This window comes from Anopheles coustani, chromosome 2, assembly GCF_943734705.1.
Source record: "Anopheles coustani chromosome 2, idAnoCousDA_361_x.2, whole genome shotgun sequence".
NCBI lineage: Eukaryota > Metazoa > Arthropoda > Insecta > Diptera > Culicidae > Anopheles > Anopheles coustani.
Window position 1 is genome coordinate 75,950,214 of NC_071289.1, and position 27,054 is coordinate 75,977,267.

Consider the following 27,054-nt stretch of genomic DNA (forward strand, 5'->3'; position numbering starts at 1 on the left):
ACCGACGTCCTACGTCGCGTTAACTTCGATCCTATCCACGGTGGTTTCAGTTTCCATCGAAGTCGCTCGGCGAACGGTTGTCAGGACCGTCGCGGTTCGTTGTGCTTTTCCCATCTAGTGTGCCGTGTTTGTGGTCCCCCCCTCCGTGTGAAGCAAACTCTCCATTTGCCAATGTTGAGCGCCGAAGAAATGATTGTGAAAAACGCGTCTCATTCGAGCCATCGTCGGGTTTAGTGTAAGAGTAACTAAAAGTGTTGCTAATTGCAAAAACGCAAGAAAAAATTAGCGCACGTAAAAGGTGTCCTCGAAGCCCCAGCAGCGGCAGCCTTAGCACAACTGTGCTATAATTTGATTGGGTCCGTTCACTGGTGTGTGCGAGTGGTGTTGTACGGTGGATACAAAAAGGTTCTTCGCCACTCTAAAGGCAGAAATATTGGATAAATGTTTGAATTGAAAAATCTTCCCTCGCGAAGAAAAGTGAATGTGTCGATGCAAAAAGCGTGTACCGTCTAAAGGCGAGCGTTTTGGTCCAGCAAACCAAGCGGTGGTGCCACACTAAGGTTATGCGAAGCTCGCCTTTCGGGCAGCCATTTTGAGCCGCAGATCAGTGTTTGTGGGTAGAGCTACTAGCAGCGCACAGGCAGCAAGAGGAGGTAGGTGTAAGGGAACCGAACGGTGTGCGCTTGCGCTTGCGAGAGCGAGCGAGGGAAGCTGTAGCAAAGTTGGCGGAGGGAAAAAGAGGCCGATAGAAAATACAGCTTGTGGAAGAAGAAGGGGCGGCGGGCAGTGAAGTGCGGAAGGTACAATCCACAACAAAACAACCAAAACATACTCTACTCGACTATACGCACAAACTAGCATCTCTCGAACGGTTCGAAAGATCGATTTTCGCGATGAAAGCTAGGGCTGAACTATCAAATTCGCGAGCATCACATGTGTGTGGTTTTGCGCTAAGCGAAATCTGCCCGGAACGAGTGGAGTAGGGCAGACAAGGAGTAGGATAGGGGTATGCACGTGTCAGCAAGGAAGAAAAATGACTACGGCATCCTCTTGCCTTCCCTTCTCCATGGTTGCAGCGGGTACCGCATACCGTACCGTTTGTTGTTCACTGTATTTTGAAGGGCTATGTTCTAGAAACGATGTGCTGGGTTTTCCCCGAGAACCTGTGTTTGTGTGCCTTATTTGCCGCATGGGAGTTAACGGTGCCTAATACACGTAAAATTTGTTAATGAATTTTTCCCTCTATTGGTTATTATTCTTTTACGAACACCGCGGTTGACATGTGGCGATAAAAAAAATGAACGCACGACATTCAAAGCATTCTTCTGAAGGTATTGCGGTGGAGAGATGTAGCGATATAAAAAGAAAAGGATTGTTTAAAAAATCACACAGCAAGCGACGAACCTCGATGATCGCGTACGTGTTGATCGTTTTGGCGCAGGAGTTTTCTTCAATGACTAGATCATGGAACACGGTCTCTCTCCAACTTTTGTTTCAGACAATCAGATTGAACAAAATTATAAATCGAACTTGTATTATAAAAACTGCAAAAAAGTTAGTAAAGTAAAATTTAGCTAGCACAATATCACTTACGAAAAAAAATTCAGCTAATGCGACAAAATTTAACACAAAACTGAATATTTCCCTATACAGCAACAAAATCATGCAAAAGTGTATTTTTGCAATGCGAAATTAAACCATCCATTGGGGTTCAATGTAGCACTTTGGTTTAACATATAAAAAAAAGTAATTTAAAGTTATCAATGAAATCATTATATGCTTGCAGTTTCATTTTCTCTGCAGACAAATCTGTTCTAGTCCGTCATTAGAAAAGATGCGTGTAATAAACACGCATTTCAATGCTGCACGTCGCACGGCGGTTTCTCCGAGTGGAATAGCTTATTGATTTTTATTCGATCGTTTAGTTCTTCTCTTCTCGTAAAGGCTTGCTATGCTATTAATGCCAGTTACCTTCCCCTCTCCCTTCACTGCCACTGTTACTTTTCGATTCACAGATTTCCTTCAATATCCTCCGCGAATTGTGGTGATGGTTCTCGTGCGTCACAATTTCGTCACGATGTTTCAGTGACGCTGGGGGTAGGGATGAGGTCCGGGTACGCCGTGGCAACGCATGGCCCCACGGTGGTTTGTCCTCGATATCGGTTCGGTGCGGTATTTTCTTTTTTAAATGCTCTCGATGACCCGCCGAGAAAACCAATGGAAGAGTGAGCGAGCCAAGACGTCGAGGTTCGATCCGCCGAACCGTGTGAGCCGAAACCGTGAAACTTCACGGCGATCGGGGAACGGGAAAGCGGCCAGATGGGAGGAGACCGGTGTCTTGAAGAGACACCAAGGCGCGTGTGGCGTGATGCAATAGCAGAAATGGTTTTATTGCCACCAGAAGCTGCGGCGTGGAAAGTCCGTGAGGGCCGCGCGCTGTACAGAACCCGCCCCGTTACGCCCCGCGGGTTCCATTTTGCATTCCGATGCGAATGGAATGTCGCATAGTCTTCTTTTTTACCCTTTCTTGAAAGCGTCCGCCCAGGGGAAATGCTAATCTGTGGAATTCAAGTGTGATGTAGTGTATTTATCCTTCGAATATTTTGTATTGTGAAAGAATTGCAAAAAAAAAAATCAATTTAAAATATTACTTGAATACTTTCAACCTCTTTCCTCTTTATGGCTATTTTACAAACAATGTTTTAGTTGCAATAAAGAAACAAAAATATATATTGCATTTCCATGTCGCTTTCGTTTTAATCATGAAAACAGATAAGACCTTTTTGGAATGAAAAAATTGCCGGCCCAAACCGCCACTAAGGAACGGAAAGCAATAAATCTTACCCAGCAATAATTTTTCCAACCAATAAGAGACATTTGGCATGGAACAGCACCAGGAGCAGCTAGGGGAACGGTGGTGGCCAATTTTTGGCACGGGTTGAGTTTTGTTTGCCAGCCACCCACCTCGGTGCAGTTTATTTTTTTCTCATTTGTATTTGGCCACAGCAAAGGGAGAAAGAGCCGTTTAGGTTGGTTCGACCTCTTTAGGGTTGGTAGGCAGCGAACACGTGCGTGTGGTTGCGTTTTACGGCCGTGTTGCCGCCATGTGGCCGAGTGCAGCCGCGTTTGGCCATTGTCCCTTTAGTATTTTTTTTATTTAACTGGTCAGTGTTGGCAACGCCGCTGCAACGATGCAACTCACCGCTGTTTGCTGTGCGCACGTCTTAGACAGCTGAAAACCGAACGAACGAAGGGTTCTTTGCAGTCGCTAGCCCCAGGTGTTTTTTTCACATTTAATGCGTTTCATGCGCCCCCTTTTCCAGCTGGGGGATTAACGCGTTAAGTCACTGCGTCGCATGCGGTCACGCGAAAAACAAAAAGAAAAACCCGCCTGTGGTCAACGAAGGAGGGGAGCGCTTTTCCAGAATGGCGATTCGTTAATGAGACATCACAAAACAAAAACCCTTCGAACGTACGAACCTGAACGGTGGTCACCCAACGTATGAACGAGTGTTTTTTTATACGGGGACGATACGTGTTTTTAAAGGTAGTTCTCCCTTCCAAGAAAAAGTAAGGGTCGACACATCTTCTATCAATGGACGCGAGAGAACTAAACAATTATTCGGGCGTTGTCGTAATTGCGTGTCTACGTACGTTATCTACAATATGTGCAATTGCATACGCATTCGGGGGTTCAGCGAGTGCACTTTGATCCACAGAACGAAAAAGTTGTTTTTTTTTGATAATCCAAACCTAAAGCCCCCTTTTTCCGGTCTTGACATGATGAATGAATAAGCTGAGAGGAATGTGGCGTGTACTTGAGCCCTTAATAATTGTTGGAAAAAATGGCATTGTTTCATTTTCCATCCAGGAAATATAGGGTTGTTTCGAAGATAAGTGATTGTTTCATATTACCTAACAATTAATTTCGCCATAAATAAACGATGATCTTTTTAAACGATATGAAATGTATGGCTTTCTTTGTGAAATAGCATTCTGCAGGACTAGAACCCAGACATTTTAGTATGTTTGGACCAATGGACAATTGCAACTGTCACCATCAAACAAAAGGCAATGAAAACAAATTTCCATGCCCTTATGAACCAAAGGAATAATACTAAGGTCGTTTTTAATAAAAATCGTCTTCAGTAAAATAGTTTTAACGGGAAAAATGCTCCTTTTCTGCAGCTGGGATCAATAAACCCTCCTACTTAGCTATACTTCTACGAAAGTCGAGCATTCTTGGAAGCCGTCTCTTTGCGCCACAGACTCATTCATAGTCCAGAGCGAAGTTTATTTTCCTTTGGCACCAGGCCAACCGATTTGAGAAGAGACGATGGCCGCTGCTGTTCGTTCCGATGCTTCTTGGCTCGACACATAATCACCGCAAGACGTTTTATTTATGGTTGTTTTCTCCTCCTGCATCACCCGAAAACGCTCGATGATGGCAATCGTTAGTTTTTCCACTGATGGCTTCGAGACGACATGGCGACATGGCAATGTCCTTTTGTTTCCTTTGCGTCGTCGGGGTAATCGTCTCTGTACGTAGGATGGATAATCAGTCGGGGAGGGAATATTATTCGCATTGCTTGATGCGTGGAAGGAGAATTTTTCATTTTATTTCATAATGTCTTTGCCAAGAAATTCACAAGAGCATTTTACTCAACTTGGCTACATGAAAAACAGTAAAGAAAAATCATTAGAAAATCCATTTTTTTAAACTATCTATTTTTCATCCTCTGACTTTCTGCTTCGTTCTCTCTTTCCCAATAGGTGTGCGTGATTTGCATTGAATCGACTTGTCCGGGAATACTCCACGTCAGCGCTAAAACATAAGAAAAAACGTCAAAGCTCGTGAGAAAAGAAGCAGATCGTCCGACGGAATCGATTATCGATCGCGATCGTTCAAACAATCGCATCCACCGGATTTAGCTAAGTGTATTGGAACACGTGCCCAGGAAGCAGGTTTCTGTGTTTTTTGCTCCGTTTGAACCGCATAACCCTATTAGCCAAAACAAAACTTCAAGCCAGTGTTTGTCATAACACGCGTGTGTGCGCCTCGCGAAGCGTACCTTATCTCACTTAACGGCCATCCGTACCGAAAGGGAAAAGGGTGTAGCCCTCCAAAAGGCACAAAAGTAAAAGTTCTACCCCGCGGGAGTAGGGTTGCAAAATGTTGAGTGATGCGGTTAAAAACATCTCTGGCCGTGGCTAGTGGTGGTGGTGGTGTTGGGTGAGAAAAGTGCTACGAAGAGCTAGAGTGATAAACGAGAAAGGTGGAAAGTACAGGAGGTGGGCCATTAACAGCCCGAAACAATTGTTGTTTTTCCACGGAAAACGGGATTACCGCGATCGAAGGCAACGTCAGAATGGAGCATTCGGGTGAAACGCGAGCTACCTCGAGCCAGGCTCGCATCGACGACTATCAGAAGATGAGCACTTCGCTGCAAAACCTGGCCACCGATCAACCGGATCATCATCTCAGGAAAAGGTAAGTTTCAAGGCCTGCGGGAAACTGTGAGAATGACGTTAGAGCAAACGGAAACGAGAATGTATTTACATAATGTATTTGAGGGAAATGTGCATTATGAAACAATATCGGTATTACTTTCGTTTTGATAGAGAATGAATGCCTTTGAATGTAAATTGTTGAATGTAATTGTTTTGAACAATATCAAAGATAATGTTTATGTGTTTAATTTCTATCAACATTTTTTAGCGCCAAGAACAAGAATAGTTGGATGCAATGGATTATTCTTATCGTTCAGCATATCTTTCAATTGTAATTTTGTGCAGATATGAACCAATGTCAGTTGCTAATTGACTATCGTTGATGGAATTAGGTTTGTAAACATATCCATGTGGCGAATTTTTAACAATAGAGTTTACAAAATATTCACAAAAAATGGTGTTACATCACTTCTTCTTCTTCTTCTTGGCGTAACGGCCTCTTGGTCATGCCTGCCCGTTAAGGGCTTGTTTCCCTGTTGTACGTGGAGTCAGTCGTCTCGTACAGGGGAGGGTCCGGTCTCTGTTGGGATTCGAACCCACGCCGTCGAGGTGGTGTGCCCCGGCGCTGCTTATGGGCCGATTTTCTAAGCGGCGCTACCGCTCGACTGTCGCGGACCCCCTATACATAGGAGTTACATCACTATACATAGGAGAAAAAGAATTTCATCATGTAATCGAACAAACGATGATTGAGACGCGTTAACTCCTGTCCTGTGGGCTATGAGACTAATTCCCATAGTGTGCGATATTCTATTCCTATTGAGATTCCAACTCCAACAATTTTGGGTTTGTCTTTTTGCGTTGTCTTCATTACATTAAAACAACCTGGGACATTTGACATGATTGTCATTGGCAAAAGGATCGTATTTTATATTGATTAAGCTTTCTTATCTTATATTAAGGGTATTGTAAACTATCTATAATGAAATGATGAAATACTTATAACCCTTCATTGTAACAGAACCCCTTTTGCTCCATTCGTTCCATTCGCTCCACCAACTAAACTAAACGAATCCTTGAATTGGTCAACCTTGATTGAACCCGCTCGAGCTCGATTCAATCCGTCCGTGTAACCGCAGCTCCTTAGTCCCGAACGTTCCGTTGCCTAGCCAACTGGAGCCATTGGGGATTATTTGACAACAGCGCGGCAGAAGCTTAAACGTTGCGCGAGGCTCGCTTCCCTTCGCGAACCTATCTCGTGCGCTCTCTGCTCGATGGAGGCACGCGAGTGTTCCGTTACTCTCGGCGCCAGCTGCCATCTTCTCCGGCCGCGAGCGAACTAAACCCGCGCGGCCTCGGTTCGATTAAATACTCGCGGAGAGTGGAACCAGCGTTTTTGTCGCTTGCGCCGCGAAACGTTCCGTCGGATGGCGGCAGTAGAGTTGCTGTGATCATTGTGAACGAACGCACTTTTGTGTCCGGGACAGACTTGGCCGTCGCGCTTAGTATTCCGCCTTCGCGCGTTTACCCCCGGCCCCGTCGGAGCCGGCCCCCGCGTTGGTCCGTACCACCACCCTACTTTCTCTATCAGCCTTTGTGTGCGCCAATGTGTGTGAGCGAATGTGTGTAAGTGTGCGGATGGGGTGGTTTTTGTTTTGCAATTGTGTTTCGCGACTACATCTGTGCTCGGGGAGGAGATACCCTTGAATGTGGACTGTCAAGGCCCAGCCACTAGCGGGGTGGGGAGAGGGTACCGGAGACGAGAAAGTCGAGAGGCCCTTTTTGCCTTTTTTCGGACGCGCTTGTGAGCACAGCCTACTCGATTGGGATATAGTAGTAACGCCTTTGTAACCGCACCGTGCATCTCCCAGCGTTGGCTCAGAGTAGAGACACCTGCGGATGAACTACTACACAACTGGTCCGTGTGTGTGTGTGTGAATCGAATTCTGCCTCTTTGACGGACCTCGCGAGAAACGTCCTCGCGGTGCTTACCTGGTGGCGGATGTTTCGCGTGTCATCCGAACGCAGACAGATGCACAGATGACAACCAGGTGTGCAAAGGACGGCACAGTTTCTCTCCATCTCTCTCCTTCTCCTCCCCTGCGTGAACTGTAGGAGGCAATGGCGTTTTATTAGGTGTACACTGTGTTTTTATTACCTTCCAACTCGGCCCGGCTCGTTATGAGTTGCGTTAAAAGTGTGCAGTGACGGAAGAAAAACGGAAAAATCGAAGCAAACCAAACGCTCGAAAAATCGCCCCCTAGCAACTGGAAAATTTTCGCGCGAGCCTCAGAAGATCGAGTGATAAAAATCCGTCCAATTCCCTTCGCTCACTCGACCGAGGGTTTCGGCAGAAGGCTGTTTGTGGCGAACCTCATCTCGTCAGTTTGTTTCTTGCTACCCCAACCCCTCCGCAAGGGGTGCAGTGTTTTGATTGTGGTTTGTTTCAAAAAAGTTCCTGAAGACGAGACGGTGGAGCCGTCGCGGTGGCCTACTTTGGGTGGTGTTGGTGGCTGGTGGCATCGTTTCGGCCCAGCGGTTGCGACCTTTCGCGCCGTTGGCGGTGGTGGTGATTTTCTAGAAGTGGACAGTGGTGGTGGGAGTGAGGGAGATTGCAGAGAAGACAGGTGGCAACGGGGTCGGTGGTTTAATATTCGACTTATTTAATGGTTGTTTTATTTTCAAAAGGTGCAGTTAATGAAATAAAAGGTCGTTATTGAAAAAAAAACAAAAATAGTGTGTAACAAAGAGGAAATACCAATTGAATTTAAATATTCCACAAACAAAACATCCAGACAGACATCGCTATTTCTTTGTACCTGGATGGAGGGTACATAAAATCCGCGTAAACAACGTGACTCGCCTGATAGATGCAACCCATGCTGCATTGCGAGACCGGGGCAGCCATATTTTGTTTGCTGTACGAGAAGAAAATTGCAAACCCCCATTCGATGCAAGTGGTCAGTTTGAGAAAGTGAAAAACAAAATTCCGCAAGCGTACGAGTGTCGATAGGTGTCACCGTGCGTGACTGACGCGTCCGAGCAATATTGGATTCCCAGCAGCAGACGAAGCAGCAACCATCCTCACCGATCGGTTTCCAACGGCAACCTTCAACATCGGCGCACAGCGAAGGTGGCCAAGACAATCGCACGATGGTGTTCATGGCCTCCTGCTTCGAGCGCACCAGCGACCCCCCGGATAAGCCAGCCCTCGAGAATGCCATCGTTAAGAAAGGGTTGGTATTTCGCAGGACTATGGGATTGATTGATCATTCGATCGAGTCCCGAGCAGCGACAAAATGCAAAAGGAGGGCTATAAAAACGTACAGGAAACATAAAACCCTTTCGACGAACCATCCTGCGACGGTTGTCTTTTTGGACCGAGAATGTCGTGCGCATGCGCAAAATTTGCTGCGTGGTAGCAACGTGCACAACAGCAGCGTGTCTTCTGCAGTCATGGCAGAAATCGCTCGGCCAAACGTGCAAAATCCCACGTGTGGAGGCAGCAAGCGCGAACGCGCACACTTCCACAAATGGCGAACTCTTTGTCGTGCGATGCAATACGCCGGGGTGGGCAATTGGTTGGGACAGGAAGCTCATAAAACAACCCTACACATCATTTCCGGTTGCTAGCTGACGTCTAGCTGGCAAACGATTTCGCCATTTTAATGGGAAATCGTTGTTTTCGTATTGAAATCTTGGATTAGATTATCAGATCATTTAAATCGTTCGCGTTGTTCCTGAAGTAAAACTCGAGCACCATTTATTTCCCCATCGGTTTTAATTGGTTTGGCATGCGCAGGTAAAGGCGTCATATGTCTTCCTTCCTGCAATCAGGCCAAATTTGTTTACAAATATATTATTTTTAGCTTTCGGTAGTTTTTAGTGAAATATTGTTTGCAATTAATCGCACGCCGTCTGATCATGATTGAACTTGATCAACCGTGAATTGCCGGGTGGAAAATGCAAATAAACTCCGATAAGACTGGGAGTAGACACACACTGGCACACTCGATCATCGGTCATTTCCGTTCCAATCGGTGCGTCTCAATAAAACCGACGACTTCCTACACCGACGGGGTGGGTTGGGTAAAAAGTGCACTGTTGGGACAAGATTAAGATGGGAAGATAAAGACGACATTAACTAGACACAGGCAAAGCAACGGCAGACCACTGTGGAGATGTAATGTATTTTCTTCGATGGCGGTTTTTTCCACCTTGCTATTTTTTGTTATCGTTTTTTCTCCCTCAGGCTGTTGTCTATCGCTATAAAGCCGCAAGACTTTCAACATTTGGTGAAATTTAACGAAGTTGTTCCGTGTGTTTCATTCTTTGACAACCTGTACTTCAGTCAGAATTTCAAAAGCTATGAGATTTGTGTCAAAGATTATTTAATTTAAAAGCTTGTTGCATGCTTCACTACCTTAGAAGCAACTCAAGTACTTGTTCCTTGGTTCCTTTTTGAACAAACACGAATCTAACACACACTCGAATGGAATGATGGCAGGATTTCCTACCGTGTCGTAATACTTTTGTATACAAAAAAATGCCTATTTTGGTTTTACTTTCTTTTCCCTTCAGGCTGAGGTCGCATTCTCATTTGCCTCATTTGTGTCGCCTTCGGGAAGATCGATGATCCCCTCCCGCTTATGTCGGCTTGGAAAGAAAATGTACACAACAGAAATAAGGTAACGAGAGGGGAAGGCGGCTGGAAGCGGATCGACCTCCGCTCAAAGTTCATCACCGCGAGTCTAATGTTTTTTCCTTCGCTGCCCTAGGCCCCACAATCATTGTGCCTTCGGTTAACCTCCTCCCTCTTTCTCTCTCTCTCTCTATCTCCGAGCGACCCGATGAGTTCGATTTGATGCTTTGTTTCCTTCGACTGATAAGAACCGATCGGAACGTTGGTACACTACGGACCGGCCCAGCACGGGTGCGGTAATGTCCTAATCGGATTAAATGTGCCCTATACCTGCCCGTCTGCCCCGCCTGCACAACTTATTCCCACCCGCTCCCGTTGGGTGACTGCCGTTCTGGAATTCCTTGGGCGAACCGACACCCCTGGCGTGATTTTCCGCCCGATTGCCGCCACCCAGACGCGTTGTAAGGGCACGTTCGGCGGCTAGCAAGCGATCCAACCAGCTGTGCTCTTCCTTATCGCACACAAACATCTTCACGACGAGAGACGAGTGACCGTCCACCATCTTGACCTATTCGCGGCCGACGACGCGACAGCAGGGCGAGAGATCGGGGGCGCTCTGAGTTTCATTAGCAGCCGGAAATCGTTAATCGAATTAAATTGTGCACCTTTTTCGCTTCCTTTTTGAAAACATTAAAATCTTTCATTAATCCGCATCCGCGTGGTTCTTCGGAGCAGAATTTTACGAACATTAATTATGCCCGGCAAGGGCTAATGACGATCGCGGAATAGCATGTGTCGAGGCGTCTTCGGTAGGTGTTCAAGGCTAACTGATGCGCAATTGTTTCAAATCAATCTAAAAGCGAAGAGAATTAAATCTTTATTTGTATTTCAATCGGACTTAACTTCTTTCGAGTTTTGTCCTATTGTTTAATCATCAATTCTAATTCATTGCTGTTCACTTATCAACTAACTTACTTTTTTTCCTGCAGTTTTGTAAACCCTTTTTAATGTTATTTGTAATTCGAACGTTTTTTTTTAATTTGTGATTGTAAAATTGGTTTAATTTTCATTCAACGATTTTGCTCGTTTGTTGCCGGAACATCCCTGCCAAGTTTCATAGTGGCTTTCCATTCCACTCTTTTGTCGTAATATCACCTTAATTTTTGTTTTACAAAAACTGTACTTTACTCGCGTGGAACTAGATTTATAAATTACCAGCTCCAAATCACATCAACTGTTCGATACACTCGTAAACTTTCTAAGCCAAAGCGAGACGAAAAATATATCGGCACAAACTGCTGGCATGGCAGTGTTTTGGAATCTTCTAGATGGAGAGGGTCGTGTTTTGGTTCAGTTGTGATTGGCCGTGTCAAAACACACACCCCAACCACGCAGTCCAGTGGAACAAATTATGTCGCTACGCGTGACAAACACCACCGCGGCCACAGCGCCATCCCGGAGTCGCCATCAACGATAGGGGTCAAGTGCATCCGACGATGCGATGCGATTCGGCTGGCGGACGAACACAGAAAAACGCCAATCACGAGGTACCGTGGACGAACGCTCCGATGCTATTTAGTTGAAGACACAACCGAACCGAATGTCGACGGGGTTTCATGTTTCCTCCGCCGCACGATGTGAAAGGTGTGCTTGGTGGTTTTTTGTACGCTCGATCAATAGCCATTTTTGCTGTTTGAAAATGCGATTCTTTTATTTGCACGATCGCACGAGAGCAAAACGAACCACACGAAACGATTGATTTAATATTTGAAACATGAACCGGCTACCCACGAACGCCGCAACCACCTAACGGGTCAAGGACCCTTTGATGGGGTTTGAAACAATATAAGTAGGCTATTTAATCATAGAATCTGCCCAAAAGGTTATCGATCGTGAAAATAGTAAAGATCTAAACACTTGTTCAGAAGAAGATAAGGAGCTGTCAAAAGGGAACACTTTGCACAGACCCGATTCTTTACTGCGCAGCAATGATTGACGGTGGAATTCTGAAATAGCAAAACGGGATAGTTGACGGAAGATTATTGCCACCAACAGTACACAAATAAACACACCACCAGGCACATGCCACCCCGTCTTGCATCTTTCCATCTCGACCAGGGAAAAAGGTTTCAGGAAAACATCGTGTTCCGTTCGATGACCGATCGCTCCCTCTCTCTCTCCTTCTGGTGTGTCGCGCGATCGTGTTCATGTTTTGCCATTTGGTTTTCAAACAAAGAAACCAACAAAGACCATTCGTTCGGAGGGGAAAGGAAAGGGGTTCCGCGAGATCAAGCCAAAGGCAACACGTTAGAACGTTGGTTTACTTTTTTTTCCAATCGCGTCTTCCAGATCAGCGCACCTTGCCGTCTTTTCACCGTCTTGCCATCTTTGGCGAGGGGCTGTCGCTTTTAATATTATATCGTCTACTCAACCGAGTCAACCACCGGTGTGTTACTAACGGTAACATCCTGGCGAGATCCGGTGGTTCCCCTTTCGCTTCGCAGGGGAATTTATCGAAGTCACGTCGTGTGGAACCATAAGCAGGGTGTCTGACCGTGCCGTGCTAATTGTGTGTGCGAAAAAGAAATAGTCCCCGGTGATAATTTGTTTAGAAGTTAGATGACAACAAAGGAAAAAATCGTATGACATGAAAAGACAGATGTCTCCCCAGGAGATAACCAAGATGGAAAGAATGTGAGCTTGAGTGGAAATGTGCAGTGCGTTGAGGCAAAACAATTTTGCCACAATGTTGATAATGACATGAAGCAACAGAGTTAGCTTCCAACAACAACCTTGTTTTAGCTCCGATTATCTACAACAATGAACATATAATAATGTGAACTGATTGATTGATTTTCTAGAATCGCACTAAACTTGAACAAAGTTCTGTTTTCTAGTTCAATGCTTCCTTTGGACATGTTAAATGTATTTGTTTTTTTAATCAATTTCAATTTCAATAATTTGTAAGTTAAATTTCTTTCCTCAGATAAGCATATTGTAATTTGTACAATGTTTTTATGTTATAGTTTAATGCTTTTTAATAATTTCTCACTGAGTTTTTCTGAAGCAATCTCGAGTTCATTCTTATTCAATTGTTTTCGAATGCCATTTCAAATTTGATTGAAATGACTATAGCAAAAAATGCGGATTAACGATTGTTCTAAAGTATTTCTCCAGTAATTATCGGTTAAGCAACGTGATCAAAATTTCACAATTGAATCTAAAAAAGTTCATTGAACGTTATCTTTATGTAAGTTTTTACTTTTTGAAGAATTTGGTTCTTCATGTATTTGCCCAGGAGATCTAAAACTAGTAAGAAAGTGTTTATCCTTTGTTAACATGTTCTCATCATTATCTACACGTCTAAACGATACTTCCTCTTGGGGAAAACTGATGTAAAATAAATCACCGTCTGGAGGATTACCTAATGGTATTTAATGAGTTTCCCCTGTCCTCCGCACCGTACTTTGCCCATTATCGGTCAAAAATCTAATCGTAAATCTCTACCCGGTACTAAGACGCAAAATGCTGCGCAGACTAGCATTACTTGACGTTTTTGTGTTTTATTCTCCTTGTTCCGCCATGTTTTGCCCCTTCCCTGGCGATAATGATGATGTCCGTGCCATCGTGCAATCAAAGCTCGAATCGATTGAATCTGATCCAACTACGTATGTGTGCGGTTCTACACACGTCCTTTGGGGGGGGACTTGCGAATGGATGTATAAACGATACCCTCTGCGAAATCAACGTTTTATTCAGCATGTGCGTTTGTCAGTGTGATTTATGGAAAATTAGTTTTTCCCTCCCTTAGCCCATTGCTGGGCCTGGCGTGAAGACGGTAGACTGCTACCGCGGAAATAGAGATAAGTTTTTCCCCCCTTCCGGCAGGTTGGGAAGTCGTTTTCCATGGTCCGAATTTTCGGCCCCAAAAAAACATGCATTGGTTTCCTTTTTTTTTAGGGACACACACACACACAACCCACCAATCCCATTTGGTTGCGGTAGGGTTTGTTGTTTACGGTGATTTGGAAGAGAAGGGCGGGGGTGGTGGGGGCATATTTGTTTTTCTCTTCGCATGCCCTTCCCTCCTTGGGTGGATGTTTTTTCCCGGCGGTTCGACTTTGTTTTGACAACCTACATTTGGTTGTTCTTGTTTTCGGTCGCCCTTTTTCGGCTTGTGTTTGAAAACGCATTTCCATTTTTTAGTCGCCACACAACAATCGCCGATTGGCAGTGTGTCTTGGTAATGATGCATAAGATGACGCTGGCAGAAATAATTCACCTAGCGTTTGCCAACCAACACACATGCCAAACCCATGCGCATCCGACGACATAACCTGGTGTATGAAAATTCCTCACTGGTGGAGGGAAAGTGTGGGGGAGGGGGAAAAGGTACTGTTACTGTTCGCAAACAAGACACTGGCACATGTTCCAGATCCTACGAGACAAGAAGATGGGAGAGAGCGCGAGCGAGAGGGGCAGGGCACGTAAGCATGGACTGATAAGATAAAGTATAAACTCTGTCGAACGATGCGAATCGATGCGGATATTCGAACGGACCGGTCCAAGGCAGTGTAGGATGCGAGGAGGGCCCGGTGGGAAGGTGTGTGTTTGACGAGGGAGCGGTTAAAAACAAGTTTGGGCTTTCAAGTGGGAGAAGTTGCGGGGGTCGGGTCGTGTGGTCGCGCCACGGAGAAAATGTTTGACGCATTTACCCGAAAGGTGCTAGATCGGGGATTGGGTCAGCCCTCAGGTGTTCCGCAATGGCATGATGTTTGTGCGTGGCTTTGCATCATCTTCAAATACATATTTTGAAAAAGAAAGATAGGCGCAGGTTTTTAACTAGAGTATGGTCATCCAGAATCAGGTTCGCGAACCTGAAAGTGATGCGTTATCTTTTTATTTATTTTTGCCGTTGGTCAACACGGTTGAATATCTTTGTGATTTCGTTTGGAATGATTCTTGAATCAATTCGAATAACAAACACTGTTATTACCCCATTGTTCGCAAAAAATGCTAATATTAGGATGCGCCAAACTTAACAGGATATTACTTACTCATTTGAAGAACTAAACAAAATTTTCCATTACTCTTCAATTTTGTCAAAACATACTAAACTAGCTTGAAGTCCCAGCGATGCTCGGTGAAGTACATGTTGGGAAAAGAGCTATGGTTTTTACACTTTTCTTGAGAGTTATGTACTAATTTAATAGTTACAATAACAACATATGTAAAATGGTTGATATTTCATCGACTTCCCCTTGTTGTATAAACTGTGCTGTATAACTTTTGATAGATACACCTTGACATAAATGTTTTTGTCATTGGATTACAGTACAGTGGTCACCGATGGATTTAGGGTTATACATGGTTCATGGTTATTTTTGAATTTATTTTTATTATTCAAATAAAAATTTTTTATTTGTTATATTTTAGTTATTTTTATTAATTAGAACCAAATTTGGGTTAATATAAATGAAAACCCCGTAATTGCTATGAATAACTATTGTTTTACCTAAAAACTACAGAAAGCTGCAGACAATTGTTGGGAAATGCAACCAAAATAATGATTTTATGCATTTTTATGATACGTTGTTTTTTTGTTAAGAAGTGTAGAATGTGTACATGCTTATTTTGTTTGGGATGCACTGAGTTTCAATTGTAAAATTAAGATGATTTTATCGAAAAATAGAGATGAAAACGAATCTTCAACAACATCTGCATTGCTCAAACGTTATGTGAGGAATGCTTCAGAATCGATGGATGGAGTTGGTCGAGTTTTTGGTGTACATAAAACTCCATACGGAAATAAAGCTACAATCTATAATAGATAACTATTCAATAAATTCTACTGTTGCTTGGATTATAAAATTGAACACAGTCCAGCAAAGGAAATTTTTTAAATAATATATTTAAACAATCAGCCAATAAGAAACATAATCTACACACAATTTTAACATTTAATCAGTCCATTTTTTGAACCGTTTCATATCCACCGGTAAGCTTCTAATAATAGACATAAGAGATTGGGATCGAGGGGAGGGTTTTCCTAGGCATTCAATTGCGCGATAAGATGTTGGATGTCTTCCAAGAGAGAGAGAGGGGAAGTATTATTTTATTACTACGTCTCCAAAGGCCGATGGCTGCTTTGCCTTCTAAGGAAGTGTACGTGAAGTACGTTCCGGGGGAGGCAGGAATGCATTCTTATTTTACGTTTATTGTCATGTTCTATTCCGATACATTCCTCCTCCGTTCCATATACGGAAGTGGTGCGCTTGGGAATGTCGTTCCACGACATCCCCTCCTCCAACGTAAAGGATGGATGTTGCAAGAGTGTTTATTTTTCGCTCACACTTTTCTCTATTTGCACCCGATTGTGGAAGGTTGATGTGTTTTCCCTTCCGTTGGACGTGGCAACGTGCCCAGGGGTGGTCGGTGCCCAATGAGGCGTTTCCTCCCCTCCCCCTCGCCCTGGGTGCTCGCTGAAGCCTAACGTCCTCCCTTGCCGCCGCTTTTTCGTCACCTTCCATCCGGAAGGGGTTACAGTGGAAACAAACACGCCTCAGGTGGTTAGCGTAGGCCACCTGCGCCTCAGTGTATACAGATCTAAACACTAACCTTCACCGGCTCGTTCGTTATCATCATGTTGGGTTTGGTTTGGGTGCGTCGATTTCGAAACGCAAACGGGGAAGTAATGGCCCCGGACGACCCTGGACGGGCGTGTGGAAACCGATATCCCTTAGTTGACCTTGCCGTTGAACTTCGGAAACTATCGGAGAGTTTGGGTAATCTTCCGCCGTCCGTGACTTCGGCCATTGCTGGGGAGATAAGATAAAATAGGGAGGAAGTTTGTCTGTGACCCATGATGGTTTGTTGCTGATCTCTCTCCCTCTCTTCTGTTTTTTCTCTTTTGCAGTATGATGTCCATACAAGAGGAGCTGGATCAGCTGGGACTGAACAACAATGAGCCGCAGAAGCAGCCACAGCTGCACCAGCAGCAACCGGCCCCGCCGTACCATCCGCAGCTGATCTACGCCGGCGAGTACCCGGCCGGAGCGAACACGGACAGCAGTCCGGATCTGATGCACCATCAGCTGCACCATCACCACCATCACCATCACGTGGCGGCCACGATGACGAACGGGTGGCCCCGGCTTCCGGTGGTGACGGGTGCGGCCGGCGAGCCTGTGGTTGGTGTCGGCGTCGGCATCGGTGTGGGACTGCCGGGGGGCAAACCGGCGGCGGCCACCAGCTGGATGGACGGGCTGTTCGGGTGCATGCGACCGGTGCTGTCGCTGATCGGCAAGGGCCACATCATGGAGATGAAGAGCAAACAGACTGAGGACTGGGAGATCCCGTACGAGACGATCACCGACATGGTGTGGCTCGGCAGTGGCGCCCAGGGTGCGGTGTTTCGGGGCAAGTGGCGCCACGAGCTGGTCGCCGTCAAGAAGGTGCGCGAGGTCAAAGAGACGGACATCAAGCACCTGCGCAAGCTGGACCACGAGAACATCGTCAAGTTCAAGTAAGTTAGTTAAAAAGGCCAAACCCTTTCGGTGTCCCCATTTCTGCCCCGTTGGCGGCGAAAGCGACACAGTGTCGCGTGCGTCACGTGTCGCGGGCGCCTCGCCATGCTTGAGGTTCTTGGGATCCGACTCGACGCTAGGTCAAAGCTATTTATATCCGGTGGCTTTTTGCTGGTGGCGTGTTGAAGGTTCCCTTTAGCGTTCTTTCCAATTCTCGTTCCGGACAGCCAGCAGTCCTTTGCGCCAACAAATGTCCGTAGTAGAGAACGGGTAACCCTTGAGTTCCTTTGGCGTTCTTGTGGAGGAGTCTCTAAACCAGGGATCGGCAAAGTCCGGCCCGCGGCCCAAATCCGGCCCGCCAACTGATTTTATCCGGCCCGTAAGAAAATTTTAGTGGTTCATACAAAAACCTCATCTCAACTTTGATCGGATTTGTCAGGTTTGTTTTCTTGCCAAAAATTGGATTAAAATTGTTCAACGAGGTGTTCCTGTTATATGTTGGGATCCAAAATCAAAATTCAACAAAAACAAGTATGAAAATGATTTAAAAAGTATAATGCTAAAATGTATATAACTTTATAACACTTTTTATATAACTTTACTATTTAGAAAGATGATACTCCATTAAAAAGGTTACTACTTTGAAAATATTCAGTCATCGTTTAAGGTATCCGGCCCGCGGTTTCAGTTTCCTTTGAATCATCTGGCCCTTTAGGGAAATGTATGCCGACCCCTGCTCTAAACTATAATTCAAGGCCCTGAAGCGGGCAGATAAAAGAATCAAAATAGCAAGTATTCTAGTAGAAAAAAAACGTTTTAAGAATTGGTAAAATGGAAATCAAAACGAACCTTAATCATACTTGATTTTTCTTAAATTTATTTTAAACTGTTGCTTCAAAGATAATTCGGCACATACACTGATAATGTATGAAACTCGTTTTATGGATTTAAGCTTTAGAATTCAGTACCATAAATAAAGCAAAACTTTAAAGACAATATCTTATGCCTTTAGAAATGATTAAGTCATGCAGAATATGTAGGAATTGATAAAAATAATTGGAATCTACCACCTCTTATATCATTGATCTAATTGAAATAAGTTTTGTAAAATATTTTCATTGAATTACTTCCTTCTCGATATTTGCTCGTTCTCTCATAACCATAAGTATAAACGGTTAATGTTAATATTCCTTGTTCATCCAAGAGTTATATCGTGCCGCGCTTGTGCATGATTTAGGGATTGGTGCATCGCGTGACGAGACCGACCGGACTGTGGAGTCCTTCCTGAGTGTACCTGACTCGTATTTCCCTTATTCCCCCTCGATCCCGCGAAAAAATCCTTCGCCCGTTTAGAACAAACTTCTCATGCACCACTCGTTCGTTACCCGTCGCAATACTAATTCATTTGATGTGTTCTTCCTTATTTTTGCTCCCCATTTCCTGCGTGGCCTGGATTCTTCGCTGGGGCGTTTCACACCATACCACCGGTTCCTCCGCAGAGGGGTGTGCACACAGGCGCCGGCGTTCTGCATCATCATGGAGTACTGTGCGCACGGGCCGCTGCATAAGAAGCTGCAGGACAGCGGTGGCATCATATCGCCCCAGCAGCTCGTCTCCTGGTCGCAGCAGATCGCCCACGGGATGCAGTACCTTCACTCGCACAAGATCATCCATCGTGACCTGAAGAGCCCGAAGTAAGTAACCGCCGACCGACCGGGGACTGTGGTAGTTCCGGGGCCGTTGTAATGATTTTTACAATTAGGTCGCCCTGGCGGAGGTTGTTTATCGTAAACAGAAAAAAGACAGGAAAAACCACCGTATATCAAACATTTATGCCAGCTGAAGGGAACTCCGTGTTGGACATTTGTTCGGACACAAAAGGTCCCGAGGGGCATAATCTACCCAAAAAAAAATTTTAGTGCTTTGATTCAACTGCTACCACTGCAGTATGGAACAGTAGAACTTGTACCAGAGTGATAAAAGCACCGCTATGGCTCGATAGGATTTTTTCCATCAAGCTAAGCTTGAGATAGAGGATTATAAAAACTATGGCACATGTGTTTGCCCCCCTTTTTTGTTGCGCTCTTTCTGACGTCATATAGAACTTCCAAAGCGAATGAGGTACGCGTTATTAAACGCTTATCAAGATCAACTTTCTTCTTACTTTTGTTCATCTCTGGAGAGAAATGTTGACAGCACGCCGAAGTTCTTAATGCAGGCAGAAAATAAAACCCGGTTCTGATTCGATAAAACTTTGACGTCGGCAGTGGTTTTTTACACGTAAAACAAAGTTATATAAGTTCGAATAGGGCTTAATAGCGTCTTATCAACACGTGTTCATCCTACTTTTTTCAAAGAATTTTCTGTATTGATAAGGCAGAAAAACGTTGAGTTAGTGCAACCTAAGGAAAGAATACTGATTAAAGCAATGGGTTTTAGCGATTAGGAAAATTGATAAAAAATACTGCTCCAACACTTTCACTATGTTTAGAATCTATTTCGAGTAATTGTCGCTAGATAGGTTTATATGGCAAAAAACCCACTAAGTGGTAGTTGGTTGACCACTAAAAAAGGTTTGTTTAGAATTCTTATCGAAAAGTTACATTTTAGAGGCTTCTCGCATTATTAGTTTAATATTTAATAACTGAAAACACAAGCGACATAATTATACAATTCTTTTTTATCGATCAATTTATTTTTAGATCTAAACGCAAGGTTTTTTTAAAGCAAGGTTACATAATTTTCGTTTAATAATATTTTTATCAGTATTTATCCATAAATCATTCACTCAGCCCTCCGTTACCTTCCGGTACTCCGTCGTTGTAGGCCTCGATTCGTCACGTACAACTTTCCGCAGTAGATACCCCGCACAATACAAATTTTCCGACGAGTTTTACTTTTTGAAAGTTTTCCCCCAATTTCCCTGCCTTTTGACTGGTGTGCTCGTGTGTGATTTTTTGCACAATTATTTCGTTACTCGTTTGTTGTACTAACGCGTCACGTTAAACCGTTCAGCGGACCATTGCCGTGTGTTAAGTTTTTTTTTCTCCTAAGTTCCTTTTCGACAACCCGGAATTAATTTTAGACAACGACGAAGACGACGCGTGTGAAGGGTGGTGAAGCGAAAAACTTTTTCCCATTTTCCGTGACGCATCTTCGGCAGGAATGGAGAAATGAATGGAAAGATGGGGTAGAAGTAAAAACAAAAAACAAACCGGTACAAGTCCGTAAACCTCAGTAAATAATCGCATGACTGTTTCATCTATCGATTGCAGATAGTTGAAAGCTGTACTTTCTTCCATCTATCGTTTTGTTTTAATTTTGATAAGTTCCGGAAAGTCGTGTTAAAAAAAATACAAAAAACACAAACCTCGTTAAGGTAGTGAGACTGTTACTTTCGGATCGGCATATACCTTCATCGGTGAATTTCGTTTTCAATCGAATTCAGCCTTCCACTGCCGAGCGATTGATTGAGCGTGCGTTGAATCTTCTTCTTCAAACCCGAGATTCATATAAAAAAATACCCCTAGTGTGATGCAAACTTAACACTCCGAATCCGCGAACGTGCCGGTGAATGGCTTTTTAGGCGCGTTTTTCCCGTTTTCGATTTATTAATAGATGGAGTCGAGTGTTTTATTAAACTTTCTGTTTTTTTTTGTTGAGTCTTGGCCGTCCTTGCCTTCGGTTGGCGTGTGGATGTGCCTTCGCTATCTTGGGTGAAAAATTCACCACTCAGAGATATGACCTTCACACTCTTGAGAAGGCGAAAACCGCCACAACCCAACGGCCGAAGAGGTCGCACCGAACGGAGGTTTTTTTTCTTTTTAGTGAACGGCACTGGCCGCGCGTTGGAAGCGTATCTTGAAACGCCGCTGTGTGCGTCGTCGGGGTTGTGTCGGTTTATGTTGGGAAAATCCAAAAATTGATCGACCCGGAACCTAGCAGGCGATGGTGGTCGCGCCGGCATAACGAAGGAGAGGGCAGGTGAAGACACACGAGAGGAAGGGATACAGTTACTTCGGTGGAGTAAAAGGAAATCGTAGCTGCATCGTATCGTTTCCACGCAGTGGTTGAAAAAACGACAGGGATACCAACGGGAAAAGGGAAAAGTACCGCCGCGTTGTGTGAACGATGGTGAAGGAAAGGACATACTTTATGCTTTCGTAACGAAAACAAACGCATGCGCAAAACAGTGCGACGCATTCGCGCGTACGGCGGTGGGTTGGGTATCCTTTGCCAAGCGAGGGGTGAATGATTGGACGGTGTTCCGGTTTCCAACGATGTTCCCTGGCTTCTGATGACGTCATGGAATGCAACGCACCGGTTAAAAGGACACATCCTTATGCAATAACTCGATAGGGAGGACGAAACAATGACGCAATAGAATGGTGTTAACCCATGGCATGTTTTGTTTCTCCAAATAGTACAAAACTATTTGAATGCTGTTCTGCACATCAACTGAGATGAACATCAAAGTAACCATAGGATTTTTTGTTGCTTTTAACTGTATGCATCTAAAACTGTTTCGAACTCCTAACCTTACTTTCTAACCTGGGTGTTTTTGTGGTTCCTTTTTCCAACCAATCTAATTTAGCATCCTGATCGGCGAGAACGACGTGATAAAGATCAGCGACTTTGGCACGTCGCGCGAGTGGAACGAAATCAGCACGAAGATGAGCTTCGCCGGCACGGTGGCGTGGATGGCCCCGGAGGTGATCCGCAACGAGCCGTGCAACGAGAAGGTGGACATCTGGTCGTACGGCGTCGTCCTGTGGGAGCTGCTGACCGGCGAGGTACCTTACAAGAACGTCGACTCGTCGCAGATCATCTTCGGGGTGGGCAACAACTCGCTGTACCTGCCGATACCGACCTCCTGCCCGGATGGGTTCAAGAAGTTGATCAAGCAGTGCTGGAACGTGAAACCGCGCAACAGGCCATCGTTCACGATCCTGCTGAAGCACCTGGACAGTGCCGGGTGGGAGCTGCTCGAGGCGTGGGAGAAGGAACAGTGCGCCGGGTATTACGAGACGCAGAAGTCGTGGCGCGAGGAGATCCGCAGCCACATGACGAAGCTGACGAGCAACGGGATGAACATACAGAAGTACGAGCAGGACCTGATCCAGAAGCGCAAGGACGAGTGGAAGCACGCGCAGGATATTCGCATGACGTACGAGCGGAAGTTGGAGCGTACGAACGAGCTGTACTTGCAACTGACCGCGTACTATCTGCAGTTGGAGCAGAAAGAGCAGGAAATTGCTGAGTAAGTGACATGTTTTGCAAGCTTTAAGTTTGTATACCGATACCGATGACCAATGTTTAATTGTATTTTCTCCTATTCATCAATTAGACGAGAGAAACATCTCCCATATAAACCGCAACGAAAGTGTGGCATCCTCAAGCGCACCGGTGACAAATCGAACCGTAAGCGACCGTTCAGTTTCCCTTCCATGGCAGCGGCCCTTCCCGGTGGTTGTGGCGAGTCGACGACACCTAGTCCAACGGCTTCTGGCTACACCGGCGTAACCGTATCTCCACCAAGGGCAACCCTGTACGCTCAAGTAAACCCATCCGGCCCGCACGGTGCAAGGTCGGTTGTGGTGGCTCCACCACCCCCCTACAACACGCTTGCCCATATGGCGGCCGCCACTAACACCACCACCACAGCAACGGCGGCCACGGTAACGCTGCAACAGCAGCAGCATCAGCAGCAATCGACGCCCCTTGCCCCAACGCCAAACTCTTCCGGACGGACGAAAAAGCTACGCCACCGGCGCGTCGGTTCCGGCACCTTCAACTCCCAAAGCCCCAAGTCGAGCCCGAGCCGAGACCGGCGGGTGCAGAGCGAACCGGAGACGCGCCACGTCAAGCTGGTCGACATGGAAACGCAGACGGAAGCGATGGAGGTAAGCGAAACGGATGCGAGTCCGAGCCCGAACGTCGCTACGAAGCGCATGTCGACGAGTTTGCGCGAGGAAGAGCAGGAGGGAGAAAGTCGGCTCCGGGAAGAGGTGGAAGATGAGAAGAAATCAGCAAATGATGCGGATGGGGCGTCGCGGCCAGCAGTCAGTAGTGTGTACAGATGTAGCAGCAAGCCGCAGTCGGAGGACGATGGTGAAGTGCCTGAGGACGAGGAGAACGGAAATTCCATCTCGATCTCGACGATGACAAATAGTCGAAGCAGCGACATGATGACGACGAGCGGCGGAGGTACGGAGCAGAATTACCGGTATGGAGGTGTATTGCGGCGGCAGCAAAGTACCCAACAGCAGCAGCAGCAAAGGCATGGAAACCTCCAGGAGGAGGAAGCGGACGGAGATGTGGAGGAGTACGACGATGAGCGGGAAGGCTCGAGTCCGGATCCGATCATGGACGCGATGAACAGCAACGATGAGCGGCTCGATCGGGCGTGCAGTGACGACGATAAGATCGACACGCTCGATCGGAAGGTGAACCTCATCTCGGAGAAGCTGCAGCAAAGTGCGGCCGCTTACGGCAACCTGTTGAACGACAACAATGTCATCGTGTACCGCTGCCAACCGAAGCTGAGCCAACAACCGCAGCAGTCGCCGGGATCGGCACGTCGAACCGGCGGGGGCGTTGAGAGTCCTCTCGGATCCACGATACTGCTCAAACATCCGGGTGCCGCTAGCAACATCAACGTTGGCGGTGGTGGCGTTGGTGTGTACCTCTACAGTGGACCATTGTCAGCCGGACTTTCCGCCAATGGGGATGGACCGAGAACGGCCGGCAAACAGCAACCACAGCAGCAGCAGCAGCAGCAGCAGCAGCAGCAACCCGCCAGCGGAGACGTAGAGCTTCGGTTGGCGGAACATGCCGCCGGCAATAATGGTCATCCTCTGCATCACCTGCACCACCAGCACCTGCAGGGTCGGCTGCGGGAAGACGAACGCCAGACGGACAGCTGGACCGACGAGGAGGGTGAGGAACCGGTCGAGAAGCAGTACAACAATAGTTACGCACTTCGCCGTAAAAGGTAAGTCGTTGGATGACTCACCGCAGTAGATTCCGATCAACGACGGTCCACCAACGCCGCCGGTGAGAAGTATTCGCAAGATAAGAGATGGCATGATAAGATGAATTTCGAATCAAATTTTACACCCAAACGCGGCCGGCCTTTGTGTGCAATCAATTAGCAAAGCTATTTTCCCTCGACAACTGTTCACCGTTGGACCACAGCTGGAGCGATTAGATGATATGGTATTTGTTTCTTCTTTCTTGATCGCGAAGAAGAAATGTTGTATTTTTTCTTATCGCACACCCACCCGCATGTGACAATGATTGCGTGTCTGTGTCCCGTGGCTACGAAAACCCGCGTTTCATTTATCACGGATTGCATGTGACATAGGGTATTTCGGAGGTTTGTCTTGTTCACCTGATCTTAGTTTCCCGTTTTATGGATCGATTGATTGGTCTTCTGACAGTGAATATCAATGTGATGATTTGTTTTTCGTTGTCGAAACCGGTTTTACACCGAATATGTAGCTGTATTTTAAGATGACGAAGTAGGGAGACCAACACATTTTTGTTTATGGAAAGCAAAAAGATTTGAAAGTATTTATATTTCGTTGTTCATGATTCAGTTTAGTTTATTTATGTCTTCGTTGCCTTGGCAAGCATCTCCCTTGGTAACGCCTGGCGAAGGTTACTTAGAGCTCCCATTTTAAAATGAAATGGTATCACATTAATGACATGCTAGGAGGATAATTACTGACATTTTCTCACTTTATCATCTTACCCCTCTAGTGTTGGACGTCTTCCAATCAAACGTGGTCGCCGCGGAAAACACTCCGGCCCGATGGCAGCTCAAGCACTCGACCACCTGCCGAAGGTGCACCGCAAGATCCCCTCGAACGTGACGGTGACCGACGAGGAGAACACGTCCGAGTACAGCCACGCCCCGTCCAGCCAACGGTCGACGCTCGAGTCCAACCCGGACCTGCCGTCGATGGTGATGAAGGTGGGCGGACGGCGTGGTGCCGTCCAGCAGCCGATGCAAAGGAGCACCACCTCGGCGAAGGACACCGACGACGATGACGACGACGGTGACATTGATGAGCACGACGATGGAAACGTCGCCGACAGTGACCTCGAGCAGGACTCCAGCGATAGCAGCTCGGACGATGAACGCCGCCAGCGTCATACGATCGCATCCCCGGCGCATCCCGTAGCCGATGTCGTCAATGGAAATCGGGTATAAATGGGTGTAGCAAATAGAAAACAGAGAGAGAGAGACAGAGAGAGAAAGAGAGAAAGTCGATGCCATTTAGTGTTGAGATTATGAATTGATGCTCTAGCCCCTAGGGAGAAGGTTAAGTGCAATGCATTCCTTTCTTCACGTTCAGGATTATTTGTACATTGTCCCTTATCTAGATACGTTTATACTTCGTCCTTTGTTTGTAGTGTGTAACATATTGCAATTCTTTCCATCTTCCATTGGGTTTTCCTCGTTAGCCTCTTTTGTTGCATATATTTATCCAGCTTATCTTTTGCGTGTGTAAAATTATTTTCTTTCTTACACTATTTGTACATTCGTTACCGGTTAGTTCCGTCCTTCATCTCGTTCACTTCCGGCAACCCTTTAAGAGCCCCCCTTGGTTAGCCTTTAAGTATGCATGTGTACACTGACCCGACTGCAAAGAAAGGTGCAAGCTCAGGGCGAAAGGATATTACATTAGGGTTACGATTGTTTATGTATCTGTATGTGTGTGTGTGTCTGTGTGTGCCGCCCGTGTGTGGGCATAATTGTGAATGCAGAGAGACTGAAACGAACGATAGCTGATGCGCGGGGGTACGTGAAACATTGTAGGTCTAGGATAAGCGATAAGGCAAGCAACTGCTAATAACTGCATTGGTAAATAATAGTCCGTAGCGTCGTACACGAAACGAGAAGAAAATCGTGCGCGCACGCGCGTACAAATCCTGGTGGCCTATTTAATGGACGGAAAATCTGTCAAACTTAGTGGTAAGGAACTGAAGTGTAAGCTACGGGAATGTAGGCTCGAAGACAAGCGGCAGTTTAGGGGAAAACCCTCAATCGTCGAAAGATTAGGGTCTCAGGGGAAGTGATGGTGGTAATTAGGTTATAAAGTACCTTTTTTCGTTTGTGTTTTTCGATGCGGATGCTCTATAATGGTTGCACCAATTATGCGTACTCTTTTTTTGTTGTTGTTATTAGTTCCTATTTTTCGTAATTTGTACGAGTTTCACTCATCACTGGACACTTCCACTCAGTTATATATGTACGTTTTGTTTGTAAACTTTCGATTCGATTTCATCAACTTTACGATCCGCTGCTCCGAATATGCTTCCTACGTGGACTACATTCAAATAGATCAGATGAAAAAAAAAACAAAAGAATCAAATGCAATATACCCGAGTGTAACGTTGGTAAATTTAAACAATAATCCGTAAATT

General features: G+C 45.7%; 1 protein-coding gene across 3 annotated transcripts; it reads left to right on the forward strand.

Annotated features, from left to right (window-relative positions):
* Positions 1-86: 86 nt before the first annotated feature.
* LOC131267443 (mitogen-activated protein kinase kinase kinase 13-A) lies at positions 87-26,791 on the forward strand. Of its 3 annotated transcripts, XM_058270324.1 has the most exons (9): positions 87-653; positions 4,774-5,491; positions 17,010-17,618; positions 19,119-19,313; positions 22,214-22,879; positions 22,967-24,181; positions 24,224-24,394; positions 24,509-24,613; positions 25,384-26,791. In XM_058270324.1, the coding sequence occupies exons 2-9, from the start codon at positions 5,370-5,372 to the stop codon at positions 25,835-25,837; spliced, it is 3,537 nt and encodes a 1,178-aa protein (XP_058126307.1). In that variant the 5' UTR covers positions 87-653; positions 4,774-5,369; the 3' UTR covers positions 25,838-26,791. The 3 variants fall into 3 exon arrangements, with proteins under 3 accessions (XP_058126307.1, XP_058126306.1, XP_058126308.1); XM_058270323.1 differs by having other exon boundaries at positions 22,967-24,613; XM_058270325.1 differs by lacking the exons at positions 87-653; positions 4,774-5,491 and having other exon boundaries at positions 17,573-17,618; positions 19,121-19,313; positions 22,967-24,613.
* Positions 26,792-27,054: the final 263 nt, after the last annotated feature.